This window comes from Trypanosoma brucei, chromosome 4, assembly GCF_000210295.1.
Source record: "Trypanosoma brucei gambiense DAL972 chromosome 4, complete sequence".
NCBI classification, from domain to species: domain Eukaryota; phylum Euglenozoa; class Kinetoplastea; order Trypanosomatida; family Trypanosomatidae; genus Trypanosoma; species Trypanosoma brucei.
Window position 1 is genome coordinate 1,166,933 of NC_026737.1, and position 25,988 is coordinate 1,192,920.

Genomic DNA, 25,988 nt, shown 5'->3' on the forward strand with positions numbered 1-25,988 from the left:
ACTTGCCTGAGTGACTACCGCATTTCCCTCCGTGTTGTGTTGCAACATGCAGAATTTGCATGTCGTCACCACCCGTTACCACTGCTGTAACTCCATACACTATGGTGAACAAATTTGAATGCCAATATTCCAAATTAGTTGTGAGTTCGTCAGTTCAGTCCCTCTCAGTGTCCTCTATGTGTCTTCCCTGATTATAATTTCCCTTGCCGTCATCGATCCCCAGGTTGGGTGCCCTAACTGGCCATCTTAACGCAAATATAGCATAATTCAAGTCTTTCCCTTATAAATGACAAATTTGAATATCCTCTTCCTACTTTCCTTTGGATGCGGCCTTGAACACAGAAGTGAGAAAGTCAAGAAGTGTGTGTATGTGTGTGTGTGTGGGGGTACTCACACATGAATACATCTCTAAAGACATCGATAGCAGTAGCCCACAACAGTGAAGATAAGCAACGTTTACCGTAACGAGAAGACAAACGTCGTTATGCATGTGCGTTTTTTTTTCTTTTCCCTCTTCTTTCCTATACCCTCACAACCACTGGAAGGGGTTAAGCGCTGTCCAAACCAGGCCGAAAGACTGCAAAGTACTTATTTTCTCCCTTTTGCCCAACATAGGCAAGTAGTGGGAAACACACAAAAGTACTGAATACGTATATTATATATATATATATATATGTGTGTGTGTGTGTGTGTGTGTTCATGTGTGTATGCAGAAATGAAGCGATGAGATACTGCACATGAACAAATACAGCGCATGAATATAAATACAGACATGTGTATAGACAAAAAAAAAAATGGAAACTCCAATAACTCCCCCCCCCCGCACACACACACACACACACTTCCCTTGCCACAGACGATCATCTTTTCCCCAGCTCCTTTTCTTGCTGTGATTATCTCCTTCTCTGTTTCGCCGGCACATTTCATAGAGTGTAGGACTGGTTTACGGGAGCGTATGTGTATGGGGTGACGTGTTAATAAACTGCAAGGGAAAGAAGATATCAACTGGGTAGACGGAGAAAATGGTGCACATGTGAATATTTCGCGCATATGTGTTGTGACAGACACACATTGGAGGGGTTGAATAAATAAATACTCGTAAACATATATATATATATATATATATATATCGTATTTATACATGTTCATACACATGGTACGCATATTTAGACGATTTGCACTGCAGCTGTTGAGATGCTCACCTCCAAGACAGTTAAAAGGGCAACATACACGTTCCCATACCAGGGTGAAAAAAAATGTGCAACAGACACTGGAGATTTGCCACAAATGACATTATTGCACGGAATCGGAGGCAAAAGGAAAAAAAAAGCAAAACCACCAACTTTAAGGGAAGGGAAAGAAGGGAAAGAAGTTAAACACTGTCTACAAGTCATGCACCAAATACCATTCAACCTCACGCACTGACCGTCGTACAGACGACGCTTCTCCAATCACTGGCGGATATCTCTCTCCTTGTTATCGCCTAACGATCTTATTTTCATTGCCCCTCCCCCCCCCCCGCAGCGGGGTCACATTGCACAACCCGCCAACGTCACGAGGAGAAACGTCCATATTTCTAAAGGGAAGAAGAAAGCACTCACTGTGGTAAAACAAGAGTGGCAAAATCAATAAAAATAGGTGAAAAGACAAATATGTGCGCATATATTTATATACACAACCATTATAAACATAAGCAAAAGAAAAAAAAGAGGAAGATGACTGCACGCCCCAGTACGTCCTTCACATCTCCTGATGAGTACCCTTTTCGATGTTATAAAAAAGAAAAAAAAATAGAATCGAAGCAACAGGAAGTCACCCGTAAAGGTTACGGCTCCAACTTTCACAAAAGTCAAGGTCTTCAGTATTCTAACTTTTTGGCCCACTGTTGTTGCAGGGCCTTTCGATCCGCCGCCTCTTCCTGCTGCACTAAACGTCGCTCGCGCCGCTCCGCCGCTTCCAACAAAAGCAGTTTAATGTTAATTTCTCGCTCCTTCCTTCCCTCCACCAAAGGCTTAGCCTGCTTAATCTCGCTCGCTCGTTTCCTACGGGAACCGCTGCAAGCAGAAGAAGAAGAAAACGCGCTGACAACTGGTGGTGCTATATCATTGACTGGAGGAATTGAGGGCGTTCTCGTGGGCGACCGCTGTACAGCAGTTGGCATCGGAATAGCGTACCTCGTTAGCGCCAAATCGTCATCAGGAATACGGAGATTGTCGAGCTTCAGCGGTGGCACAAAAGCCGGAGGAAACACAACGACGGCGGGGCCGCTCCAGAAGTGCCAAAAGAACCACCACGAGTCCTCGTCACTGCAGTCGGATTCATCATAGTAATCATCGCTAAACGAGTCAGCATCGTAGCCCTCCCTGATTCTATCATTGTAGCCCACATGCTGTCTGCTGTCTTTCGTGCCTCGCTCAAAACTCGCATGACTTGTCATGCCGTCGCTGCTATTGTGTGTGTTATTGATGATTCCATCCCTAAGTTGCACATTGTCATCTGCAATACCCGCAGTTTTATCTACCGTTTCGTCCCTCCGGTGCACATGAAGCTCATAACCCCGTAATGAACACGATGGCCTTGTACGTTCGGCCTCTTCAGGTCTTCCATGTGACTTTTCTACACGCTCCGTCACCTCCCCGGGTGTGTTGCTATCACTTACCCCATAGCAGCAAGCACTACTCCCACTGCCACTGCCACTACCTCTGTTGAATTTATGTTGCTGATTGGGCTGATCAGCTACACCATACGATTCGCCTTTCGTCCCTTTTCCACAACCTGTGTGAACATCGCCTCGGCTATTCTGATGACTTGTTTGCACCCGAACCCGCTGTTGGCAGGCCCCACTTCGCATACGCAGGAGAATCGAGGCCGCGGACGTCGAGGCATTCACTGAACCCGCGTCCCCAACTGGGGGACCGGCTTCTTCAACCTTTAACAACCGCTGTCGTGAGGGTGGTGCAGTGGCGGAACGTTGGAGTGGTGCGACCGGGAAACTGTGACGCTGTTGGGGGCACCGGTCATCCCGATGCGCGCAGTCCCACAACTGTGGCCCAATCCGCCCTGATGTACAACGAGCGAGACGGACGGAGGCGACACACAAGTAACCGCTTTCCCGCGCCGCACCGCGAGCCACGGGATGTGACTCCACCCTGAGCCTGTTGCCCAACTCCTGCTCAACAGGCGGACACAAACCGCTCGAACGCCGCACGAAGGATGGTACAGTCTCAACGCCTTTTAAGGAGGCCGTCACATTGGTGTTTCGGTGTACGATACCAGAAAAGTTAGATGGAGTCGGCTTTGGCCCAGAAAGGTAAGTGCTGTTCCTGTCTTCCGTGGGGGGATTGGGTTCAGAAGAAGTCCTGTTAATTGTGTTGCGGCCACTAGGGACAACGCTATGACTAGCAGCGGTGGTGTCGGCGGGAGGGCATGGCCTGTTCCGATGTGAGGCAGGAGGTATCGGCCGGCGCGCCGCCCGCTCCAGTCGACCGCCTGCCGTTGTCAAAGTGACAGACACTGCGTGGCCGCTTTCCTGCTCCTCCTCCTCCTCCCCCTGCTTACAGCTGCTACTCTTAGCGGTGCCGTTATCATGGACATGACTGCGCGTACTATAGCAAATACTACCGTTGTTGACCAGTGGCTTTCCGTTTTCTGACGGTGATGACGTAAGCCTTGTCCCGGCACTATGGCTCCTTCCAAGTCTCACTTGCGTCACACTCCCGCTGTAGCGCCCAGACCATAAGTTATAACCGGGTCTCAGCGCACTACGGAGCGTATGGTCCCTCAGCGCGGCCAGTGACGGTGCGACCGCGAGCTTCGCTCGACCACTATCCACACCCCGTACGCTGTGTCTAATAAACGGCCTTTGCCCAGAACCACCGACGGGTGTGCCGACGTAGCTATGCAAATGAGAGAGATCCGTCAGCCTCGCCCCCAGATCCTCTGACTTCGCCCTACCGTCCAGCGTTCTACACCTCGCTTGCACCTCACCCGCCACTGGCGCCTCCTGGGTGCAACTGTTATCGGTACCACCAACGACTCCGCGGGTCGAAGTAATGGTGGCCGTGACGGCATCGCGCCCCGCACGTAACTGTACCGGTGCTGGGATAACCCTCGACATCTCCTTCCGGTGCCGACTGTCTGCGGAGGCTAAAGCACTCGCATGCTCCGGAAGTCGGGCACTTACCTCTACAAGCATTTTAGCAGCGCCCCTGGATTCAACCGAACTGTTCGGTTCCGCCGCACCGCCACAGCCATCGTCAAAGGAAAGGCGCCTGGAAACATCTGCTGGTGCGGGGAATTTCTCAGCACAGAACATACACTTATCAGATACAACCATGCCCTGTGCGCCACTGCAGGCAACGAGTGTTGTGTCCGGAACAGCAGTCGCCGCGACTTCTGTATTCACATTGTTGCTGTTGTTATTTGTTTCCGTGGCTCGAGGAGCTGCCACGTGGATAACGTCATTTGTGAGAGTAGCCGCGGCTACCCCACTCTCTCCATTACGAGCAGAAGCCACACGAGTGGATGTTGATATGGAAGGATTAACAGACGGGTATCTTCCAGCGGGGATGGCATCACGCACATCCCCCCCGCGCGCATATGTACTAAGCGCTGATCTAGAGCTGTTAACGACCCGCATTTGTGGTGAGTGTGTTGCAAACCCTAACTTGCTGTTTGCAGCACCCACACAGCGGATACCGCTACTGCTACGCGTCACACCACTGCTTACTCGTGGGCTAATTTGCACGGACGAAATCCTTTCACTTGTAAGCCAGTCAGCCCCATATGGAATACGTACCCCCTCACTTGTACTGATTCTCCGCCCACTGCTGCACGTCACTGACCCAAGCTGCGGTGTTGACTGCATTGGGGCCATCACTGACCTTGCCCGCACATATTTATCCTTCATGTTTCCATGAGGATGACAAGTGGTTGATCTCACGGGTGCTTCTGTAATGGAAATCGGCCTTTCCGGTAGCAGTAACGAAGACGATGGCAGCGATGAAGATGTTAGTAATGAAGTCGTGGTTTGCGACCCTGCTGGATCTTCCCAATTAGTCGAACCAACGCGTCCATCGGCGGCTCTCACGGCAGATGACAACGGTGCCCTCATTCTCCCCGCGGATACACTCCTACTGGCGATCACGCCACTAACAGAAGCAAAGTACCTATTATTACTACCGCCGTTGCCGGCATTATTATCATTTGCCGCCGTAACGCTGTTGGTGCAGGTGTTGGATGAGGTGTAATGCAAGGACTTGCGTTCCGGTGCAACGTTGGTTGCAAAAGTGTACTGCGAGCGACGGCCTTCCACCAACGGCTTGTCCTTCCGCCACGAGTCGCCCACCTCACGGCGTGGGCACTCACTCATGCGCAACGCCGCGTTCTATGGCACACAAAAGGCAGTCAGTCCACTTAAAGTGGTGAGGGTAAACACGTATACAAAATATATGTATATACGTGCTGTGTTAGTTAAGCCACCAATGTAAACATTCAGGTGTTTTTTGTGAGGAAAAGAAAAGCCAAAGAAGAACGCATGAGGAAATTCGGGGTTGCAAAGACGGTGCCAAGAAGCAGGTAAGGATGAAACCAGAAAAAAAAAGGGTGCATAAACAAGAGTAGCAACCAAACTACAACGCCACGTTTAAATATAACTCATCACAAGCACAGAAATCAACATATATGTTTATATGTATGCATATATACACAAACGTGCGCAGGGAAGCGCAACTACCTTGACACTTTTCCTCGGAGAGATGTGGGAGAGGGGAGGGAAGAAGCATTTAAAAAAAACAATAGCAAAAGGTGAAAGAAGCAGGATAGAAGGCTCACATTTTGTCCCCCCCCCTCTTTTTTAATATTTACTCTTTCTTTCCTCAAGCATAAAACCCAAATAAATATCACTTTCCCTCCCTTCGTGGTGTGATCTCTCAAATGCATCAAAAAGAAAGGAAGGCGACGTCCGTTGGGGAGCAATAAAGCATATGGTAAGCGTGCCGAGCAGGTAGAGGGTGCAGCACAGGTTCAGAGAGAAAATTTAAGTATAAATCAGTTATCAAGTCCTTAATCCATCCATTCATTACCTGCCTTCACCGCACTCTTTCCCCCTCCCTCCTTATCTCCTTATCACCATCCTTTTTTTTTCTTTTTTTCTTCTTGTTTATACGCATCATCTCTTTCACATTCCTTTTCATCATCCCGCTACATTAGCAAAATAGAAGAGTACATTTCTTAAAATGGTGGAGGAGTGAACAAGTTATGGATTGAAAGGGGGCGTGTACGACTCTCCCATAAGCGCGGCTTTTTTAAAAAAAATTATTTGTCTCTTCCCACAAGACAAAAACAAAAACAACTCATCAGCCGATCAGTTACACCAACGACAGATATATATATATATATATTTAAAAATTCTCATTTAATCATTTTCTTTTTTCTGACCTCATAGAAATAAATCTCTCTTCCCCTCCACGGGCTCAAACACATGATAATGATGAAACACAGAGTAGAGAGCGAGGCAACAAAAAGAAAAAAAGAGAAAAAAAAAAGAGAAACGGTGGAAGGGGGGAAAGTTAAGACTTGTAGCTGACAAATGTCAGGCGCGAGACAGTTCTCCGACTTGTGATTTCCATGCATAAAAGGTAAAGGGAAAAGGGGGGGGAGAGAAATGAACATTGAGAAATGGTTCCGCTACACGCTTTGGTCAGAAGCATGTGCAAAAATAAAACAACAACGAAAAAAACAAACAAACAAAAAAAGAAAATGCTGCAGGATGCGGGCATAACCGTCTATCATACATAATAATGGAAAGGAAGAGGAAAACAAACAAACAAACAAACAAACAAACAAACACAAAAGGTGAGTAGGTACAACGTATCAGGTATTCACCACTAGCCGCTTAAATTACACATTTCATGATCCTTCCAATAGTATACAAATGTCACAGTGACGAGCAAGCAGCCTTTGAAACTGAATGGAAGAAAAGAAACATAAAAAGAAAGAGAGAAATAAAGGAGAGAGAAAAAGAAAGGCCAGCCCGAAAACGGTACTGAAAATGAGAGAGTTTAGAAAAAAAAAACACAACAACGGGTGATAAAAATAGAAAGAAAAGTGCCAGATATTAAAAACTCAAGTATCTATTTACTATTATTCTCGCTTCACTGAAAACGGCAAAATGTGATAAGTTGTGCGTTGCCTGAAAAAAAAAGAGAGAGACAAAAACAAAAAGGTAGGCAAAAATCGTACAAATCAGACCCATCATCACTCAATAAAAACAACATTCCGCTTAATTAACAGTATCATTTCGTTTCGCAACTTACGCCACTTTATCATATCCCTATGAAACACCGCTTTTTCCTTCTTTATTCCTCTTTTTTTTCCTCATCACCATGTACAACTGCAGCATCATTGCCGGTTGTAAAGATGATGTAACCGGCAAGAAAGAGATACGCTCGTATAACTTACACCAAGCCTTCCCTCCTGCAAAAACAAATGAATAAAATAAATAAATATATATATATATATTCTTCTTCCCTTTCAATTCGGGAATCTCTCTTGCTGGTTCAAATATTCCTTCTTTATTTGCATTGTTTTACGTGCCTCTTTATCCCCCCCTTTTTTTTTTCGCCACACCTTTCTGCTAGGTGAAATAAATGCAGCCCGAGCACCGCACTGAATTACAAAGATGGAAAGGGGGGAGGGGGGGGGGGCGGAAAAGCAAAAAAAAAAGCCAGCACAGAGGAGGAGAGAGAACAGGAGGCCAACACATCCAAGCGGGTACACTAAGAGGCGCCCAAGCAAAATAGTGGAAATCTGCGGAAATCACAATGAAGGCGGTTGAAAGAAGAATCAACGACAAAGAAACACAAGAAACGAAGGCGGGGAAATGGAAGTGGCGACTGCGGCGAAGCAGCCGATTGAAATAAAATGAAAACAACAACAGCAACAACGCGAACAAAACAATAAAACCAAGGAATGAAAGTGGTGAGACGAAACAGGATAGGTGAAATTGAGTACAATAACAACAACAACAACAGAGAATCGGCAACTAGTATCAATATCTGTGACACTGGTTGTGTGTTACAGGTCGTAAACCCCGCTGAGGTGCGCAAGCATATGTGGAGGCGAACAAATACCCAGTCATTGTGCAACATGTGGGGGAAGCACAAGAGAAAGCAAAAAGAAATCAACATAACAAAATATAGGAACACGGGATCGGTCACTCAATAGAAATCCGAAGGGTGTAGCAACCGATACTAAAAGAGAAGGGTACAACAATAGGGTACAAAAGCACAAAGAAGAACAAACAGATTTGAAACAAAACAATGTCAGGTGGTTGACACATCACCGTTGCTCAATTAGAAACAGACTGCAGTTGTCCATTCCGACACCTTCTTCGTTGTCTACTGGAGCCACGCACTGCGCGAAAATACCGGCGGCAGAGGTAAGAAGTAGCGCGTCAATTGAGGCCCCAGGTGCTCCACCGTGACAGCACTTGCCGCCACATACGTTATCAACAGTTTTGGATCCACCATTCTCACGTTCGCCATCTGCACCACAACGATATTTTTCTGTGTTAATATGACTTTCATCGCCCTCTTTTTGTGATGCATACGCCATCTCCCGCGCCCGGATAACTACTTCGGTGGCAGAGCTCGCCACTTCCAAGTCATTTGGCGTATTCATAATGGCATGATGGACCTGATGGGGAGTTAAAGTGTCCCACACCCCGTCACACGCCACAACGACGCCCCATCGACCCACTGCGGCAGCAGGTGGCACCGGCATAATCGTCACGTCAGGCACTGCAGTTACGGCTTGCTCCCGCGGACCACGGCCACCACACTGCTTAAAGTCGTAATCGCCCAATGCGCGAGACACAGCCAATAGTCCCTCGATGCGGTGCTCCACCAATGTGTATCCCGCAGCGTTAATACGAGCCCTTTCTCCTGGATCCGTTGTGCGGTGCGTGATGCTGATGGGTATTATATCTTGTGGTGTATAGAAGGCTGCACCGCTGTCCCCAATATTCGCGCATAGAATGAAGTTTGTTGTGATTCCCACGACGCAGGCTGTGCAGCCAGTGCAATTGTAGTCGCCACGGCGGCCTTCGTCGCTGCTCCGCAGCTCATCGTCGAGTGACAGAAGGGCCTCCTCCATTATGCCAGCAAAGTACAACCTGAGGGCCTCCATTTCACGTCGGGAGACAGTTGGTGAGGCTGACAAACCATGACATGTATCTGAAGTCTCCGAGTGGTCAGCGGCGCTTCCCCGAGCGACGGACTTGTCAGCGCTACCTTCCGTAAGTTGCCGCACCATTTCAACAGTTACGTTGGAGACTGAGCGGACACCAACGTCTCCCAATGCAGCGCCACTGTTAACATCATTGCTGCTGAGCTGAGGAAAACACCCGCTTTCCCGAGGCCGCAAGGGTGAGGCCTCGCTTACAGAGTACTGAGGTGTGGTCGACTCTTGATCCACGCGGCGGAGAACTGCACTCGCCTCCGCCTCGTCGTGCCGCACTGAACATACTGCTTTGCGGAGGTGTGACTCAAACCGGCTTGCCGCCAGCTTTGCCACCGCATCACCACCATGTCCATCAAAGACACAAAAAACTGCCATGGCCACAGCATCATTAGACTCGCGGGCCGCAATCGTTTCCTCCGCTTTATCGTCGTCGGCCCCTGTATCGGGTGTGTCAGAGAGGCAAGGTATGCTAATAACGAAGGCCGCCTCGGCATCCTCTTGTGTTGCACGCCAGCCTTGTACCTTCGCACCTAGTGAAATCAGCTTTGGTGCTGTCACACCCACGTGTAGAGTGTCTTCCATTGCGGAACAGCGAGGTAATGGTGATGCACTACCCACCAGCCTCGGGGAGCCCAAGCCGCATTCGATGGTGCCACTGATTGCCGCGCTACCACCTTCCGTGGGCGTTACGTCTTGACCCGCATTTGGGGGATAAAAAAGTGCAATATCAGTCTGTAAGGCGTTACGGTTGACAAGCGAACGATCCCGCAGGACAGAAGAATGGGCACTAGTACGGCCGCAGAATGAGGGCTGTGCCTCACCGTAGCACTTTATTTGTACCTCGTAACCTACACAAGCAATATCACGCACAGGATCCTCAAGGTAGGTACCGCGTGTGGCTGCAAGTTGATCAACGAACGGGTCGTACACCTCTGTGTAGCGCCAGGTGAAGCTCTGGCACGGCTCGCACCAGTAAACACGGTCAAAACTTGTCATGATGTCGAGTATGTTGATAAACAGAGAGCATGCACCTACCGCATTGCGTCCTGTCTCCTCGCCATCCATGGTTTCACACACACTCGACGCCCCCCTCTTACTTGTACCCACTGCAGGAATGGAATCATTGTAGTGGCGTGTGACGTGGGAGGGGCACAAAGCTGTGAGGCAGTGAAGGCAGAGAAAAGAAGCGGGCCTACGGTCACAGCATTTGCAATGGTGATACAGTGTGTGTGCGTGGTAGCGGCTGTAGTCCACACCACGAGCATCCTTTGTGATCAGCTGTTGAGTGCAAGTACACCGCGAGACGGATCCATCCTCCTCGTAGAATGCATTCCGATCCCGTGTGGAGTCCTTCTCCGTCCCATGGGATGGCAAAACTAATGTTGCATCCAACGTTCCCGACTCTTGGTTGCCGCCGTATCGCCAAAGCAACCCCTCAGTCTCTTCTCCTTCTTCCTCTTCTTGCCTCTTCTCAATTCCTTTCTGTTGTGCCTGCTGGGGACGTTCTTGTACAGCTGAATCTCTACTGACACCGATGTTGCTCCTTTCAAAACTGCACCGCGCTCCTTTGCCGCCTTCTGCCCTTCCATTAGGAGTCCCTGCTTTCAGAGGCTTATTCATGTACTTTTTCACTTCATCCTCCGCGGAGATAAGCATGACTCCCTTTTCTGCATTAAACAACAGCCGTGCAGCCACTTTGCAATCACTTTTGTCTTGGTCTTCCGTGGGAAAGAGGGGATACGATGTGGATACCACGCCAAACGTGAAGCAGTCATCTTCCTCCGAAGCAATTATTGTTCCCACGTTGCTAACACTTTTCGTGTCTTCATTTGTGCTTGAGGACTGGCTTAGGCCCACACCTCCCTCCCTGGTGTGTCGCCTATCAGCCCTACCCGACCGACCACATGGGGAAGGATCGGCAGCTTTGGTTTCATCAGCACCACCTTCATCGCACTTCCTACACGAAGCAATAGTGTCCGGTGGAGCAGAGAGCACGCTCAGATTGAGACCGGAGCACACCGCACGCACAGTACTAAGTATCACCTCCGCTCGTGACCGTCCCTCTTTCAGTAGCTCATAGTGTGGAATGAAAACGTGCTCCTCCGTCTCGACAACTCCAACGCCCGACGTGAGACTGTGTGTGAGGGATTCGAGTCCTTTATCCGTTAACGAGCAGTCCGAGCTCCCAAGACCAAACGGCTCGTCCACAGTTTCTTCATCCAGCGGTATTGATGGTTGCACCAGGAAGGGTAGCTGGTACTCCACCTTCAGTGGCTTCAGCATGGAGAAAAACAGGCTAGAAAACCCACTTCGCCTCCTGTTCCCGCGTGTTGCGGCAAGCGCCGAGCCTTCCTCACCCGCCGGAAACTCTGCAGCAATTCTAGGCGAAATCGGTAGAAAGGAGAATACATCCCTGGCTTCTCCCTCGTTTCCTCCTGCCCCCACCCTATCACCATAGTGTTTACCACCACCACCACCACCACCACCACCACACGATGGGTTCAACCGCCCGCCCCCTTCATCTGTCATGGGAATGGATGCATCTACCACAGGCGGCAACGTTTCGGCTGATGCTCTTGGGGCAGACCCTCGTCTCGTCGAACTAGCCCGTGGGAGCATCTTGTCCCGTCGACGCTCGCTGCTATTGTTGGTGTTATCCAACTCTGTCCCTTCCGCTTCGCCATCTTTCCACTGCTCGCTGTGACAACAGTAGTTCACATAGTTCGCAGAGGGTGAAGCGGTGCCTGGAAGCAAAAGTGGTGGCGCCCCCGGTGGCAGTGGCGGTGCGAGTGCTCCTGTCTGAACGCGTGCTTTGAACTTGCGTTGATAATGTTTTTGTTGTCCTCCGTCGTTGCTCGTCAGCGCATTCGCCGGCGTGTATGTGTTCGATTCGTTGCACGGCGGCTCTGCATCTCTACCACTACCTTCTGCCCCAGCAGAGACCGAATGATTGTTCGACACGCTGGACCGTTGACGGTCCTTGAAGGACAGTTTCGACGTCTGTTTTCTCGCTGTCGTCTGCGACGTTCCCTGCTGTGTTCCAGTATATGTAGGCAACCGCAAGGGTTGGCCCTGAGTTCTACACCCACCGCCGCCATCGTCATTATTCATTGGACTTCCGTCCCCACTACGAACACTAGCACTAGAAGCAAGCCTCCAACACGCGGTGCTGAAGCTCACGCTGAGGCTACCAGCATCCTTTGAGAGCTGCTGCGAAGTAACGCTTGAGCCACACAATGTTGCCGAGCGATCTGATTTTTCTCCCCTTGAAAAATTAGTCGACCGCAGACGATCTTTGAATGGCACAAACGTCCTTTGTGGTTGCTGCTGTTGTTGATCAGGTCCATCAATTGGTTTTGGTCCTGCAACTACTGGATCAAGAGTTACCGGGCACTGCGGCAGCTTAGCGGATGAAACGAAGCGCACGTGCATCAGCGGAAGAGTTACTGACGGTTGCATCTGCTTATGGCAATCACTCGCCCCACGATTGAACCGTTCGGCCAGAGGACCGTGAAGTAACATCTGGGAAAGGGATGTAGTGGGATTTGGTGGTGGTGTCGCACTGCGGCGGCGGGCGATGAGCAACTCATTTCCACGTGGTGAATATGGACTGCTTCCACTCGGAGTACGTTCAAATGCCTTGGGAGGTCTCCAATTTGGTATGGGTGTGAAAATATCACTACTGCTGCCTTCGGCGCTGTCAGCACCGGTACCTCCACCGCTATTAGAACTCATATGCTACGCAGCGGCCTTAAATGATGCAGGTCAATAAACGAATTCACGGACACGTAAACCAACCGCTTCAGATTCTGGCCAGCCTTTGTGAGGCCACGTGTCCACGCCCTATGCAACTATTTTTCTCCTCGTCGACTACTTCCGGAACAACACTTATATATATATATATATATAAAAGCTACTCCAACTATCTGCCTTGCCCTTTCCCCCACACCCTTCCGATGTCGCAGCCAATATTGTTGTTTTCCTCGTGGTACTCGTAATCGAGTTCACTATACCTAAACAAATGTTTGAATATGGTGTGAACGCAGTCAAGAACACAACGAAAGAAAAAAAACCCCTTTCCTTGGACTTTACGTATTAATACTTTGCTCCCTAATGTACCACACCAATTGCTTATTCCTATCCAAAGTAAATATATGTATATGTGTGTGCGTGCGTGCGTGCGACTTCTTTGTTTTTTTTTCCTTCTTCTCGCTTCTCCTTCTTATTCCCGTCTCCCTGTGTTGTGTTGTATAGTCTTGTTCTTTTTTTTAAAAAAATACCCAATCTGGGGTGGCTGGCAATGCAGCGCGGTGCCGCAATTCCAAACACACTTCTATTCTCACTCGAGCAAAGTCTCTTGTTTTTCTTTTTTTTCCCCCGCTTTTGCCTTTGCTCAAACGAGTTTCACAAAAACACACACACACACACGCACACACACACACACAGACACTTCTGCTGCTTCCTTCTCCAGCAGTTTAAATGAATTTATTTGTACTTTATCAAGTTGTAATAATATTCCTGAGTCCTCCTACCTTCTTTTTTTCTTGTTCTTGTCGAGGTGTTCCTCTTCCTTTGATGCTTTCAATTTCAGTACCGGCACCGTGATTGTGGCGGTAGCGGAGGAGAAGTAGAAGGGTGAACAAATTGATAAAATAAAAATAAAATAAAAATAAAAATAAAACAGGAAAAGACAACAAAGTGCCTCTTCTCTCTGTCGTGTCACACTACACTTGTTGCTTACACACGCAGTTCAATGTGGCGCAAAAAAAAAATAATTAATTAATTAATTAAAATTTTAAAAAATGATAAAGATAAAAAAACAATAGAAATAAAGATAAAAGTGAAATGAAGATTCAGAGATGAAATAAGATGAGATGAAAGCAACAACTCAACCGCTAGTTGAGGTGAAAATATTCACAAAAGAGGGAAGTGATGTTGATGGTGATGGTTTTTAAGTCGTATCAAATGACACACAATCATGGAAATAAATACATAAAGATGTATGAATATGAGCGTATGTGTTTTGTTTCGAAAGAAGGAAAAATAAAAATAAAAGAAGGGAGAGTGTTGTAAAGGTCCCAATGGAAACCTTCATTACAGAAAGTTTTTTTTTTGGAAATATTGGTGGGTTACATATAAAAAAAATATGTGTATGCTATTTAAAAAAACAAACAAACAAACGGAGCGAAGGATTCACGATGCCGCTGGTACTAAAGTCCTGCAAGGGCTTCACACGATACGAAAGCATGGGAAGAAAAATAAAATAAATAGAAATATATATATATATATATGTTTGCGAGAAATCAATTGCTACTTTTTAGTTTTTCTGGAGTAATGACACTTTGCGAATGAATCAAATAAAATCACTTCTTCTCACTGCATCTTCCGACTGCTTTTTGTTTGTTTGTTTATTTTTGTTGTATATATATATATATATATATATATTTTATGTGGTTATCCGCTAACGATATTTTTCATTTGCTCAACCCTAAACTAAATGTTACACCTTGATTCTCTTCATTTCATCTTGAAATGTTGGAATGTGATCCCTTTACACCTTTTTTGCTTCAGGTTGCAGCGTCCTCACATCATCGGCTCTCGTTTTTGTTTTTGTTTTGAAGGAAGAGGAGGAGGAGGAGGAGGAAAAAAGAAGGGAATAAATTCTTTTTTTTTAAAGAGAAAAAAAAGGACTCTTCACTTATTTAGCTGTTGCTTCCTTCTTTTTTTTTCCTTTTATTTCCTTTTCTTTCTTCCTCCTCCTTCCAATCCCGTTTCCTTCACTTTAACTGCTCATATATTTACCTTGCTTCTAAACCTACAAATACGTATAGAAAACAACAACAACAACAACAACAACAACAGCAGCAAAAAAAAAAAAGAAAAGGAGAGGGGGTGGTGGTGGTGGTGGTGGTGGTGGACAGAAAGTCACATGCAAAGAAGGAAAGTGATAGAAAGAAGGCAAAAATGCCAACGCATACAAACACACAAATATGCAAATACATATGTTTTTTTTTTCTGCAAATAACTATAAGGACGTATATGTATATGTATATGTGTAAATGTGTCCAATTATGGAGAAAAAGCGAAGTGGAGTTGTTGTTGTTGTTGTTTTTTTTCTTGATTGTAACACTCTCCACAAAAGTAATAATGTTATCGTTGGAAAACGGATATGACACTCACTTATAAAAATGGCCCAGCTTTACACATTTGTGTTCCTCGAGCTTCTTTCGTATTTTATTTTATTTTATTTTATTTTCTTTCCTCTTTTTTTCCATCGTTTTTGCCTTATTGCTCTGATGTTTATCCATGACATGACGTATTTTCCCTTCTTTACTTTACTTTTACCTTTGCGTCTTTTTTCTTTTCTTTTCTTTTCCTTTTTTGTATTTTTTAATTTATTCCTTTTTTTTTTGCCTTTTTGCGTTCCTCTGTAACCAATCGCTCATTTAAACAGACAATGCGCCAATTAATGCAATGAAAAAAAAAAGAAGGGGAAGGGGGGGGGAAAGAAAAAATGAATAGAAAGTAAAGATGAAACAAAACAAATTAAGAAAAACAAAAACATAAACATAAACATAAACATTAAAAAAAAGTGAGCGTTTAAGGAAAGAAAAGAGTTCGTTTCTTTGCCTTCACCACTCGCTTTTTTTTTTTTTGCAATCAGTCACTTCAGTTACATTTGGTTCAGGATGCCAAATTCCTGAGATGCTTTGTTGTCTTTGTTGTCTTTGTTATTGTTGTCTTTGTTGTTGTTGTTGTTGTTGTTGTTTCCCCCTCTTTTTATTCTTTTTTCTTTTTTTTTAAAAAAAATGTTATTTACTTTAAAATGTGCATTTGCAAGTAATATAAAAAACAGAACTTAATATAACGAAGAAAAAAAAAAGAAAAATGCAGCAATAGCGGTCGACACTGGAGTTTCCTCCTGTTCTCCACCATTCGACTGTTGTTACTGCCTTCAAACTCTCATCTCCAACAAGCCCATGTCCTCCTTTTTTTTTTATTTTTTTGTTTTGTTTTTTGAAAAAAAAAAAGTATAAACGTATGCAATAATAATTATAATAACAGCAAAAGCAGAAGCATCAATAATAATAATAATAATAATAAAACTCATACTAATGGTAATAATCTTCATCATAATGCATGTAACAGCTTAAAATACCGTCAATCACCACATAATATCACTGAAAGCCAACAAATTTGAAACATAAACATTTGACACACATTAAAAAAAACAAAAACAAAACAAAAAACTCCTCAATAACACGCCGCCATCTCCATTTCCATCCACTCATTTCCCCCTTTTCAATCAGTTCAAATAATTTTTTTTTCCTCTTTTTCAACCCGTCCCTTTTTCTTCATCCCTCACTTTCCAACTATTCATATGAAAAGTATATGTAAATAATATAAATATTAATTAATAAAGGCGGTGTTGTTGACGAGTAAAGTAAAAAAAAGTTTGAAATAAGGAAAACAAAAACAAAAACAAAAAAAGAGAGACACAAAAAGAAAAAACACATGTGCTCATATATGTGGGAGATTACAAATATTTTAAAAATTATAGCAACTTAAAACAGTCAAAATAATGGCGTGGCACTTCGTGAGCGCTTCGGCTCAAGTTCTTTTTACGAAACAAAAAGATGGTGTTTTGCGTGTGAAATACGTTCCCCCCTTTTTTTTTCTTGTTTTTTTTTCTTTTTGAACTTTCCTCTTTAAACGGCAGCACAAAGCAAAAAAAAAAAAGAAAAAAAACAACGCAATATATAAATATAAATATATGGTATATAAAATATATAATTTATATACACTTTCATGTGTGTTCATTTCTTTATTTATTGCTGGAGCACAGAACCCCTCCCGGCGGTTTAATTTTACCCCACTCTTGTTGTAATGTTTTTTTTTATTTATTTATTATCATATTTTTTTTTCTCCTCTTTTTTTTCTTTTTTTTTTTCCTCCCTCTCTCTCTCTCTCTCTCTTGCGTTTTTGACATCGGACATCACTCTATAGTTAAATATTTGCCGTAATACAATGAAACAAAACAAACAAACAAAGAGCAAAAGATGAAGCAGAATAATAATAATAATAATAATAATAATAATTTTAAAAAAAAAAAATGAAAATAAAAATAAAACCGTCCACTGGGGTAAAAAAAAAACAAAAAGAAAACACACATAATAATAATAATAATGATGATGACAGTCAAGCAACAAATATTCACTTTTTATGAAAAATATAAGCTGAAGTTTTTTTTTTTCTTCCCTCTTCACCTATTTTTTTTTTGTTGTTCTTGCACGTGTCATTGGCCTCATGCAACGAGATACAAAACAAAACAAAAAACAAAAGAGAGGAAAACACAAGGAGTTGTAAAGGAAAAAAAAAATTTAAACAGCTGGGAAAAACAAAAAAACAAAAGGTACAAATGGGTAAAATGTCCCCCATATTAATTTATTTGTATTTATTTGAAAATTCTTAAAATATAAATACAAAAATATTTCTCTTTTTTCTTTTTTCTTTCTTTTTTTCTTTCTTTCGCGTTTTACATCAGCTTCACACACGTGTACACGCCTCAGAATGTTTCATATAAATATTTGAGTTCAAATTCTTTTCCCTCTCTTCTCTTCTCTTCTCTTTTCTTCTCTTCATTTTTCTTTGTTTTTTTTTTTCCATGGGTATATGTTTTTTCTTTAATAATAATGGCAATAGTTTGGTTAATTTAAAGGAAAAAAAATGAAAAGAAAAGGGATCGGCAGCGTTGTGTGTTTATTGTTTATTGTTTATTTTTTTTTCCTTCACTGAATGTAAATAAATATAAATGCATATGAATGTTGTATATATATATATATATATTCGTCGAAGAAAAAACAGAAAGAACAACAACAACAATAATAATAATAATAAAGGACAAGAAACCATATCCTTTTATTCGTTTATTTCAGAGATTGTTACCTTCAATAGCGATTCGCTGTCACGGAATATGCACTACTGACTTTCCTTTTTTTTTCTTTCTGAATTCTGCAAAGTCGTTTCCGCTGCTGTAATTATTACCATATTTTTTTTTTTCATATTTATTTATTTTCACTTTTTTTTTCTGTGAAATTATTATTGTTATGATTATTATCACTCCGCCATGCCACGGTGCGGCAGGGAAAACAAAAGATGAAAGGATATATAAATATATAAATAATGAAAAGTACGACACTGAATATGAGAATTCAGTGTTGAAGCACCCAATCATACAAATATATTTAATTATATTTAATTATTTATATATTCCCTTTTATTCAGCGAGAAATAACAGTCAAAAAAAAAACATTGGCGCGAAGCATTTCACTTTGTGCTACCCCTTATTTTTTCTCAGCCACTACGTTTTATTTCTTGTTTTCTCACTTATTTATTTGCTTATTTGATTGTTCTCTTACCGTTTCTTTATTTATCACTCTTACAAATATATATATATATATATATATTAAAAAATTCAAAGCAGTCATCATCATCATCATAATCATCATCGTTGCTATATATTTTTTATTTTTATTTTTATCCGCAGTGATAACTTCTGACACCACAATATTAAAATCAAATAATATTCAAAGTATAAACCCGCACTTTCCTCCTCCTCCTTCTCCTCCATTCCTCCTTGTTATTTTTTCTCATATAATTACGCTCATAACGAGATTTTGTCACAATGAAAACCCTCTTGGTTTTATAACAGTAGCAATAACAATAATAATAATAATAATGTCTTTATTATTATTATTATTAATCATCATCATCTTTATTATTCTCATTCTCACCGTTATTATTATTATTATTATTGTTGTTGTTGTTGTTGTCGTTTTTATTGTCACTTACGGTCAGTGCTGCCGTTTCCGCTCATATCCCAATCATTGTGACGATGGTAATATGGCTTCCAAACAATACACGAAGAGAAGAAAAAAAGGAAGTAGTTATAATAACAATAACAATAATAATAATTAAAAAAAAAATTAAAAAGAAAACATAAAACGCTGAACCCAAACAAACAAACACTCACAGTGAGTCAACCATACAATAGAGGAAAAAAATGAATTTAAAATAATCAACCAAACGATCAAGCTTTAAAGTTGAAGTGATAAAAAGTCAGAAAAAAAAGGGGTGAAGATCGGGAATGAGTAATAGTAATAATATTTATTATTATTAAATAATTTTTTTTTTAAAAAAGAGATAAAATGTTGGAAATTAAAGAAGCAATCGCAACCTGCTGATGGTATTATTTGCACAACATCACTTCACTCATTCACACCCCGATTCCCCAAATATGTGTAAATTTATTTATTTATATATATATATATATATATATATATATATGTGTGTGTGTGTGTAGTAATGCTCAAGTATAATAATGAAACATACCAAAGGAAACAAATGGGTAAACAATCAACGAAAAGTATAATAAAAAGAGGGGGAAACAACAACACAACACAACACAATACAAAAAAAAAAACAAAAAAAACAGAAGATGATTGAGCGTATATAAATAAATATGTGTTTATTTTGTATATTTGTGAAATAATGGCAAAAATGTATTAAAGGGAAACCACATGCCATTGGCGTCCCTTTCACCCAGCATTTGGTTTATAACCTTTCATTTTTCCGCATGTTCTTAATTATTTCCTCTTTTATTTGCTTTTCCTTTCCTTTCTTCTTTTGCTTCTTTTTTTTTTTAAAAAAAAAAGAAAATTATTTTTCTCTCCTTCTCTTTTTTGTTATTACTCGTTTCATCCACATCACATCAAATCATACCGCTCTTAATTTCATCATATCATTTATTACAAAATCCTCTTCCACACACGTACATAATCATATATATATAATATATATATATAATCATCTATTTATATTCTTATATTCTTTTTCGTTCTTTTTTTTTTTTAAACACTTGCACGCCTCATTTGCACAGAAAATACACAAACAAACGAATAGTCATGCGAGAGTGGGGGGGGGGGGGGAAAAAAAGTCATTGGATGGGGAGGAAAAATAAATGAAATGAAATGAATTTGTGAAGCGAAAAGAAAATGGAAAAGGAAAAATAACCATCACGTCATATATTCAGTAAGGCAAAAAGAAAAAAAAAAAGAAAAACAAACACACACAAAAGGTGAGAAAAGAACAACATGTGCATAAGATAATAATTCATACAAATGAAATTGGGCACAGAAGTCCGAGGAATGGGCCCATAATAATTTCAAGAAGCATAAAAACAAACCAAAAGATAATAATAATAATAAAAACCCGGACCAAAAAAAAAGAAGAAAAAGAATCAAAAAAAGAAAAAAAAGAGACGACTCAACAAGTCATAAAAAAAGAAAAAAAGAATCAAAAAAAAAAAGAGAACTCCTCCTTCTTCACAAATACAGAAGCGCGCATGTATGTTGAGACAAGGCCTGACAAAAAAAAAAAAAGACCCGTAAAAAAAAAAAAATTGAAAAAGAGAGAGAGAGAGAGAGAGAGAAAAAAAAAAAGGAAACGGGTACGGGTACGGACTGCATTTATTTATTTATTTATTTGTTTTACAGAAACTCAACTAGTCAAAGAGAAACTAAACAGTTGAATGAGCGAGACTGTTGGACACGTGTGAAGCCCATACGAATAGATAAGTATACAAAAATACAAATATATTTATATTTATATTTATATTAATGAATCTGAGGTATAAATATGTTTTCGTTACCGCTGTTCAGTTTCCCTTCGCAAAGTAGCGAACAAAGAAAAGACATAAGTACAGCAAGTGGTTAATAATAATGGTTCAATTTTTTATTTCTTTTTATTTTTATTTTTCTTGGCACTCTTATTTTCTTTTCGTCAACTGTCATTATTTGTTGTTATTGTTATTGTTATTATTGTTATTTTTTTTTTCGTTGTTCCTCTTCTTTGTTGGATTTTCTTTTTCTTTTTCTTTTTCTTTTTCTTTTTGTTTCTCTTTTTTTTTATTTTATTTTTCGCCTCCTCTCCCCCTCTAACCCTCTTTTCTTTATTTATTTATTTTTTGTTCCTCGTCGACTTACTTAAGCCAATGGTCAGATCCCCTGTAATAAACAACAACAACAACAACAGCAACCCCAACAATAATAATAATAATAATAACTTCAAAACAAAAACAAAAACAAAAAACAAAACAACTTTTCTTCCCTTCTTCAATTCAACTCTCATTCTTTTTTTTTTTTTAAGAACCTTCCGGACGCGGCCGAAAAGATCAACAACGAGAAGAAAAAAAAAAAGAAAGAATTTTACCTCTCGCCACATGAGCACATATTTATGAAACAAACACACACACACACAAAAAAAAAAAAAGTAGGTTGTGTACCGGGTTATTTAATTACACCATTGGAACAAAAGAAAGTAACGAAATGCAGAAAAAAAAAAGAAATAAAGGAATAAAAGAAAAGATGAGGGGTGGGGATGGGCGTATTTGTGTTTAAAAAAAAAAACAAACGCAAACTTTCTTCTTTTTTTTCTTTTTGTCCTCATGTTCGTGCGTCTGTTTCATGTACTTCAATCAACGTATACATGATGTTTGTTTATTTGTTTGTTTTGTTTCTTTTTTTTTTCTTTCCTTTCCCTTCATTTGTTTATTTATTTATGTTTATTTTACTTATTTATTTGTAATTGCTTGTTTGGATGCGTATTGTCTTTTTTTTTTCCCTCCCTTCCTCCTTTAATAAATATAAATATATGTATATATGTATATTTCCCTCTTCTTCTTCTTTTTTTTCTTTTTCTTTTACTTTTCTTCTTATTTAGGGTCATAAGTTCTTATTTATTTATTTATTACTTCAGCTTCACAGAGCTTTTCTTTTTCTTTTTTTGTTTTGTTTTCAAATCCCCCTTTGTGGTTTAAGCTTGTTTTTTTTTAAATTTTGTGTGCACTCCCTTAATCCAAACATGGTTATCAATATCATAAAATTTTAATGAAAAAACAGAAACATAAATAATAAAGAAAAATAATATATATATTTATATATATTATTTTTATTATTATTTTTTTCACGTCCCCCACTCCTCCTTTTGTCAGTTGTTTTTATTTTTATTTTTATTTTTTTGTCTCCGCCCCTTTTTCTTCTTTTTTTTTTTCAAAAAAACAAAAAAACAAAAAACAAAAAATTCCTTTTTGCGGTACCAACCCGATGGTGACGCACCACACATACAAAAATACACAAATAATAATAATAATAATTAAAAAAAGGAAATGATGGAAGCGTTGAAAAATGAGATAAGATAAAAACAAAACAAAAAATTAAAAAAATGAATTTTTCATGCACCAAAATTCAACGAATTAAATAGAAGGCTCAAACTAAAAACTAAAAACTAAAACTAAAAACAATAGCGTAGCATAGCATAGCAAAAAAGAAAAAAAAGCAAGCGATGGGGCAACAACCGAAAAAAAAAAAAACAGAAAAAAAAGCAAATGGAAATGAAAATGGAAATCTTGAGAGGAGACGTGGCGGCTACATGCGGTTTGACGGCCACCATGTAATGTAATGTAATGTAATTTTATTTTTTTATTTTTTTTTAAAAAAATTCTCCTTTACTCGCTTTCCAAAGCTTTCCTTTTTCGCCCCTTTTCCCTCCGTGCCATTTCTCCTTTTTTTTTTTTAATAATATTAATATTTATTATTTATTATTGTCTCATGATGCCGTGCATTAAACTGATAACATGTTAATGCAAACAAAAACAAAATAACGGCTGAGAGCACTGCGACAAGGGAAATCGGGAGGAGGGGGAAAAATAAATCGTGTGAAATATTAAAGAATCAAATAACAAAAAAAACAAAAAAAATGTAGAGGGGAGACATAACACGTGGCAAGTTAAAACAAAGCAAAAACAAAAACAAAGATGAATAACAATAACAATAATAATAATAGAAAAAAAAGAGAAAACGCGTCAATGCATGAAGGGAGGAAACCCACGACAGTACGCATAAAAAAAAAAAAGTAAAAGGTAAACGAAAAAATGAGGAATAATAATTTCACAATCGCAAAGAAAAAAAAAAGAAAAGAAAAATGGCAGGGGAGCTAAATAGGGGAAATGGATGAGTGATAATAATAACAACAACTTCCCCTTCTACCCTCCCCCCTCTCCCCCTCCTCCTTCTCCGGGAATAAAAAGGGATGATAAATAAAACACAAATAAGCGCAAATAAACAAGGAAAGAGACGACATACAGGAAACAAAACAGAATCAAACAAAAAAAAACACAAAAGATGAAGGTATGTTTTGCTTTCCCTTCTCTATTTTCTCACGCCTTATGTTTTTTCTCCCCTTTTTCATTTTTTTAAAAAAATTTCTCCATTGCCTTCTTTTGTTACCTCCACCACTTTTGTATCTACTTACTTGGCAGTTAACGCTGTTATTTCCCTCCCTTCGGCGTTCGTCCGCATCTTCTTTTTCCTTTCCTTTCCCTTTTTTCGTTGTTTCCTGTTCTCCCCTCTTCCATTCTTCCTTGTTTTTTTTCATATAAATAAATAAATAAATAAATATATATATATATATATTTATTTATTTATTTCCCCCCCTTCCCCTTCAGTTATTAATCATTTTGTTCCTTTTGAGCATTTTACTTTCCTTTCTTCACCCCACTCCACCCCAACATTCACACACACATATATATATATATATGTACACGTACCCGCTTTAAAAACCAAACGAGGTTTGCGCCGGCATAATACCACGGGTAGATTACAAAGGAATCTGTTCTTTTTTGTTTTTGTTTATTTGCTTGTTTTTTATTTTCCTTTTTGTCATGAAGGCGTGTGTACGTGTGCTCATACGCGGAAGAGTAGGTGAAGAAAGGAAAGGAGGGGATAAGGGTATAACGAAAAATGAAAAAAAAATGTGGGGGGAGGGGGAGGGGGAGGAGATAACACCACGTAAGTTGCGAGGGGTTTCGAAACTGTTCCTTTCGTCAGCCAGTAACAACGTGAACAGCGAAGATAATCGTGACCTAGCAAAGTAGGGAAAAGTATTGAAATATAAAATTAGAAAGACAATGTCGATGATAGAAGAAAACAAGAAATTCACTCAATTGTCATCAAAGCTACCAAATGGCCTGTGTCCATTGATGTTTGTAGCCGAAAACCCCCAAGAGGCGGTTACTTTGGCATCAACGCCCAAGTTAGCAGACTCAGAAATTGTTGCAACGTCATCTGATGGGGCGGTGAATGAGAGGTTGTGGCATTGAGTCACAACATCATCCGCCCTCTCAACCTGGCAGCCATCACCGTTGATATCTCTTCCAGATGTTATATTTGTTTGCCCCGCGTTATCGTAGTCCGCATCACTTATATCGTTGAGGGGCTCTTCAGGCACAACACCAGCGTCAGAAGCAAATTGCTCGGCAATGGATGCACCGACGTGTTCCATAGGTATACTAGAGTGAGTGATATCTCCACCGAAATCATCGCAGCCTTCAGCATCGTAGCCATTTTCAAACACACCGCACTTTTGATCCTTCAGGTCTTGCGGAAGGAAGAACTCAGAGGGTACTGCCTGCACCACTTCTGATGACGAGACTCGCGCTTCTTCTCCCTCCCCCGCTGGTGTCGATGGCGCCACCGGTCGTGCGGTGGCGAGAAGTTGAACAGAAACGGCCTGATTGGCATCTTTACCCGGAAGTTTTCCAACACGGAAGGCTACGCGGTCACCTGCGCTGAGTGCGCGGAAGCCATGCATTCGGATGTACGACTGGTGCACAAAAACATCGCCGACAGCCACTGGTGTCCTCTCTAGAGTGGGTTGCGGTGGTGTGGCTTGCTGCTGCTGCCGTGACCTGCCGTCAGCATTACCATCACTGAAAGTCCCACTACCTCCACTAGGCGAAGTAACTTGTAGATGATGCGTTGCCGTAAGAAAGCCGAAGCCACGCATCGGGTTGTATCGCTTAACAATCCCTTCGTACCACTCGCCAAGGCCGTACATCATTCCATTGCCATGCCTGCTCACTACAGCGGCTATCGGTGGCGGTGGTGGTGGTGGTGGTGGTGGTGGTGCTAACGCGACTCCGGGTTGTAGTGCTGCTGGTGTTGACCCGTGAGATAATACCACATAAACGGACGGCGAAGGAGGTGGTGGCATTAAGTTCCAAGGGCACGGTGAGACGGTGGCCGGCGGCATGGGGCTGGCATTGCCGGGACCGCTGATACCGCCACCCCCACCAAGCGAATGATATTGCGGATGTTGAGGGTGGAGCGGAAAGGCATTTCCAGCGTTACCACCAGCGATCAGAAGCTTTTCGATGCTGTGAAAAACGGCTGGGCTGCCGGCATTGGTTGGTTGTGCACTTGGAGCGCTACCATTGAGGTTTAGCGATGTCGAAGGCACAGAACCTTGTGAGTGCGGCGGCGGCGGCGAAGTCAACTTCGCAAACGGACCGTCTGCCCGCGTAACTCGAATGAGCTGACGCGACGGAAGTGCCATCAGTGGTTGCGGTCCTGGCGAGGTGTTCAGCGGAGCACTGGCCGATGCGGTGAGGGGGTTGACGGTATTCAAGGAAGCTACCAGAACGCCGTCGTGAGTGCATACAGTGGGATGGAAGAGCATGTCACTCAGGTTGATAGCACTTACTGCTGCTTAATATAAATTGTGAGAAAGAGAAGTCCAAATTAACTAGTTCCTCTCTGCGTTCTTGTATCCCTCAGTCCTGTTTCAAACCCTGCGCCGCTCCGTTCCCCGCCCTTTTTTGTTTTTTTTTTCGGTTAACGGAATATTGC

General features: G+C 41.7%; 5 protein-coding genes across 5 annotated transcripts; 2 read left to right on the forward strand and 3 right to left on the reverse strand.

Annotated features, from left to right (window-relative positions):
* Positions 1–1,858: 1,858 nt before the first annotated feature.
* Positions 1,859–5,371, reverse strand: TbgDal_IV4610 (hypothetical protein, conserved; the record flags this gene model as incomplete). Its single annotated transcript, XM_011774748.1, has 1 exon — positions 1,859–5,371. One exon carries the CDS (start codon positions 5,369–5,371, stop codon positions 1,859–1,861), a length of 3,513 nt encoding a protein of 1,170 aa, XP_011773050.1.
* Positions 5,372–8,340: 2,969 nt separating this feature from the next.
* Positions 8,341–12,978, reverse strand: TbgDal_IV4620 (protein phosphatase 2C, putative; the record flags this gene model as incomplete). The annotated part of the gene is made up of 1 exon (XM_011774749.1): positions 8,341–12,978. The coding sequence occupies one exon, from the start codon at positions 12,976–12,978 to the stop codon at positions 8,341–8,343; it is 4,638 nt and encodes a 1,545-aa protein (XP_011773051.1).
* A 4,451-nt stretch (positions 12,979–17,429) lies between these two features.
* Positions 17,430–17,687, forward strand: TbgDal_IV4630 (hypothetical protein, unlikely; the record flags this gene model as incomplete). The annotated part of the gene is made up of 1 exon (XM_011774750.1): positions 17,430–17,687. One exon carries the CDS (start codon positions 17,430–17,432, stop codon positions 17,685–17,687), a length of 258 nt encoding a protein of 85 aa, XP_011773052.1.
* A 663-nt stretch (positions 17,688–18,350) lies between these two features.
* On the forward strand, positions 18,351–18,650 carry TbgDal_IV4640 (hypothetical protein, unlikely; the record flags this gene model as incomplete). The annotated part of the gene is made up of 1 exon (XM_011774751.1): positions 18,351–18,650. The coding sequence occupies one exon, from the start codon at positions 18,351–18,353 to the stop codon at positions 18,648–18,650; it is 300 nt and encodes a 99-aa protein (XP_011773053.1).
* Positions 18,651–24,300: 5,650 nt separating this feature from the next.
* On the reverse strand, positions 24,301–25,818 carry TbgDal_IV4660 (hypothetical protein, conserved; the record flags this gene model as incomplete). Its single annotated transcript, XM_011774752.1, has 1 exon — positions 24,301–25,818. The coding sequence occupies one exon, from the start codon at positions 25,816–25,818 to the stop codon at positions 24,301–24,303; it is 1,518 nt and encodes a 505-aa protein (XP_011773054.1).
* Positions 25,819–25,988: the final 170 nt, after the last annotated feature.